Source organism: Bos taurus, chromosome 15, assembly GCF_002263795.3.
Source record: "Bos taurus isolate L1 Dominette 01449 registration number 42190680 breed Hereford chromosome 15, ARS-UCD2.0, whole genome shotgun sequence".
In the NCBI taxonomy this organism is placed as follows: Eukaryota; Metazoa; Chordata; class Mammalia; order Artiodactyla; family Bovidae; genus Bos; species Bos taurus.
In genome coordinates this window covers 47,157,025-47,159,977 of record NC_037342.1, presented here as the reverse complement: position 1 = coordinate 47,159,977, position 2,953 = coordinate 47,157,025, and the positions used below count along the sequence as shown (strand labels likewise).

Below are 2,953 nucleotides of genomic sequence, written 5' to 3'. Positions count from 1 at the left end.
TGACACAGCTTCCAGATCTGCTTTTTAGGAAATATGCATCTACCTCCCAGCTACTAGGAATATCAGATACTGGGAGCTCACATCTGCACCCCTTTCTGGAACTGTCATCCAACTCAAGAAACTATCTCAACCAAAGTTTTGTCCCATCACTTAGGATAACACTTGCCAATGGCAAGACACCATGGAATGCAAATAACTGATTTCCTTGCATCGTCGTGGGACAATGTAGAAGGGCCATTCCAGCTCCAGAGCTTCCCATAATATCACTGGAGGCCCCAGATGCAATCTCATGGTGAGTCACCTTGTCCTTCGACCCAGTCCTACTTTCCTAGATTTTTTTTAGAAATATAATTTCTGAGAGATCTCCAAAATCCCTCTGCATGCCACTCTGTAACCCAGTTTGTGTTTATCTAGGATATCATATTTATATAATAATTTGAAAGATTATTTCCACTAAAACCTTTAACTTTTATTTGCTAATTATTGCTGATCTCTGCCTATCACTATGTAAAGTATAAAGATACTTTATACCATGAACATAAATCTGACACAGATTTTGACCTCAAAGACATTATACCCTAGCGGTAAAAAGCTAGTAGTGTTTCTTTAGGCTAGAATGAGCATTAGAATTGCCTGGAGGGTTTAATTAAAATTATTAATAGGTCTCAATCCCAGAAATTCTTATTTAGAGAGTCTGGGGTAGTGTCCAGTAATTAGCATTTATAACAAATTACTAGATGATGCTGATACCCATGGCCCAGGAACTACACTTTAAAAACCACTAATAATCAATAATAACTAGCATAACAGCAAGATAAATAGACTTCTGGAAAATAACAAAAATAATAAATAATCATGAAACAAGCCATCTGGGGAAGGCTCTGTGGATAGTGTTTCATTAAATTTAGACTAAGAATTATTTTGGTGATTGGACTTAGAAGAATTTATAGTTCTGAGAAGGTTTATTATTTTGCTGGAATTATACATTAGTCTCCTGATATGTCAAAATTTCTTAATTTCATTCCTTAGCTCAAATCTAAACACCAGCTGTCCACCCCTCCACCCTAAGTTCCCTCCCACATACCATTTTCTCTTTTCATTTAGCAATTCCTTGTTCTTTTATAAAAAAGTTTTTATTAAAGTATAGTTGATTTATAATGTTGTAAGTGTTTTTCATATTCTTTTCCATTATCATTTATTATAGGATACTAAATATAGCTATCTGTGATATGCAGTAGGATCTTGTTGCTTATGTATCCACATACCATGTTCTTGTCAGGCCTCTCTTGAAAGAATGTATCATTCCCCTAAACCATCTATATCAATACAAGTCCTATCATTTTATACACACACATACAGACCATCTTGTTTAGGCTTTACGTGATGATTAATAGATATAATTAACAATCAATATTTGTTATTTTATAGCCATATACAGTTTCTTCCTTAAAGAGTGAAAGGAAAAAAATACAAGTGCAGAATGGCTTTCTTTTGGAAATTTTCCACGTGGTTTTCTATGTAGGTGAGGTAAGTACTTTGAAGTGAGAATGTCTTTTTAATTCTGCCTCATATTCCGTCTCTAGGTCTCTTCAGCTGTATTATGAAATTAAAGATTCCAGAAAACAGGTGACATGATCTGAAAGAGGTTATGGTCTCTCCCTGGAAGCAAGAAAACTGCAAAAAATGTATCTATAACCACTCCAAACAGATATGCTGCACCCCAACAAGACACAGTTCCATCCTTCTTCCTTTCTTCTGATGGGGATTCCAGGGCTGGAAGACATGCACATCTGGATTGGCTTCCCCTTCCTTGCAGTTTATCTAATAGCTCTCCTGGGAAACATTACCATCCTGTTTGTGATCCAGACTGAACGCAGCCTCCACCAACCTATGTTTTACTTCCTGGCGATGTTGGCCTTCACTGACCTTGGCCTGTCCACAGCCACCATCCCCAAGATGCTGGGTATCTTCTGGTTCAATCTCAGGGAGATTGTGTTTGGTGCTTGCATCACACAGATGTACACAATTCACATATGCACTGGCCTGGAGTCTGTGGTGCTGACAGTCATGGCCATAGACCGATACATTGCCATCTGCAACCCCCTGAGATATAGCATGATCCTCACCAGCAAGGTAATAGCTATCCTTGGCATAGTCATCATATTTAGGACTTTGGTATTTGTGACTCCATTTATTTTCCTTATCCTAAGACTGCCTTTCTGTGAAGTCCGGATCATCCCCCACACCTATTGTGAACACATGGGTTTGGCAAAGTTGTCTTGTGGCAGTATTAGGGTCAATGTTATCTATGGCTTGATTGCTTTCTCTGTGGGATACATTGATCTTTCTGTGATTGGATTTTCATATGTCCAAATCCTCAGAGCAGTCTTCCACCTCCCGTCCTGGGATGCACGGCTCAAGGCACTCAGCACCTGTGGATCCCATGTCTGCGTCATGTTGGCCTTCTACCTGCCAGCACTCTTCTCCTTCATGACCCACCGCTTTGGCCACAATGTCCCTCACTGCATCCACATACTTCTGGCCAATCTATATGTGGTTGTACCTCCTGCCCTTAACCCTATCATCTATGGGGTTAGGACAAAGCAGATAAGACAGCGAGTGCTTAGGATGCTCAACCCAAAAAGCTATTGATGTTTAGCCCCAAGAAAATATTCCATGATCATCAGTGGGATAATAATAAGATTAAAGCAGTAGTAAACACTGGAAATATTTTCATTAAACTCCTCTGGCATTTCCACACAAGCCAGTCACACTGCTTTTTTGCCCATCAGTCATAATCTGTATATCCCCATCGGAATGCATAGCTCAAAGATTCCAAAATAATCATTCTACTTTTTGCCACAGGAAAAGTACGTCAAAAATTCTCATGTTGAAATCCCACTGATGCTACAAAATTCCTAAGGGGAGAAAAATGTTTGAAAAAGTCATGCCC

General features: G+C 39.1%; 1 protein-coding gene across 1 annotated transcript; it reads left to right on the top strand.

Moving 5' to 3' along the window:
* The first annotated feature begins 1,704 nt into the window (after window positions 1–1,704).
* Window positions 1,705–2,652, top strand: OR52E5 (olfactory receptor family 52 subfamily E member 5). The gene has a single exon (XM_059875043.1). The coding sequence runs from the start codon at window positions 1,711–1,713 to the stop codon at window positions 2,650–2,652; it is 942 nt and encodes a 313-aa protein (XP_059731026.1). The 5' UTR covers window positions 1,705–1,710.
* The last annotated feature ends 301 nt before the right edge of the window (window positions 2,653–2,953 follow it).

Excerpts from the sequence above, each read along its gene's own strand:
- OR52E5 (XM_059875043.1), top strand. The coding sequence starts at position 1,711 with ATGCTGCACCCCAACAAGACACAGTTCCATCCTTCTTCCTTTCTTCTG.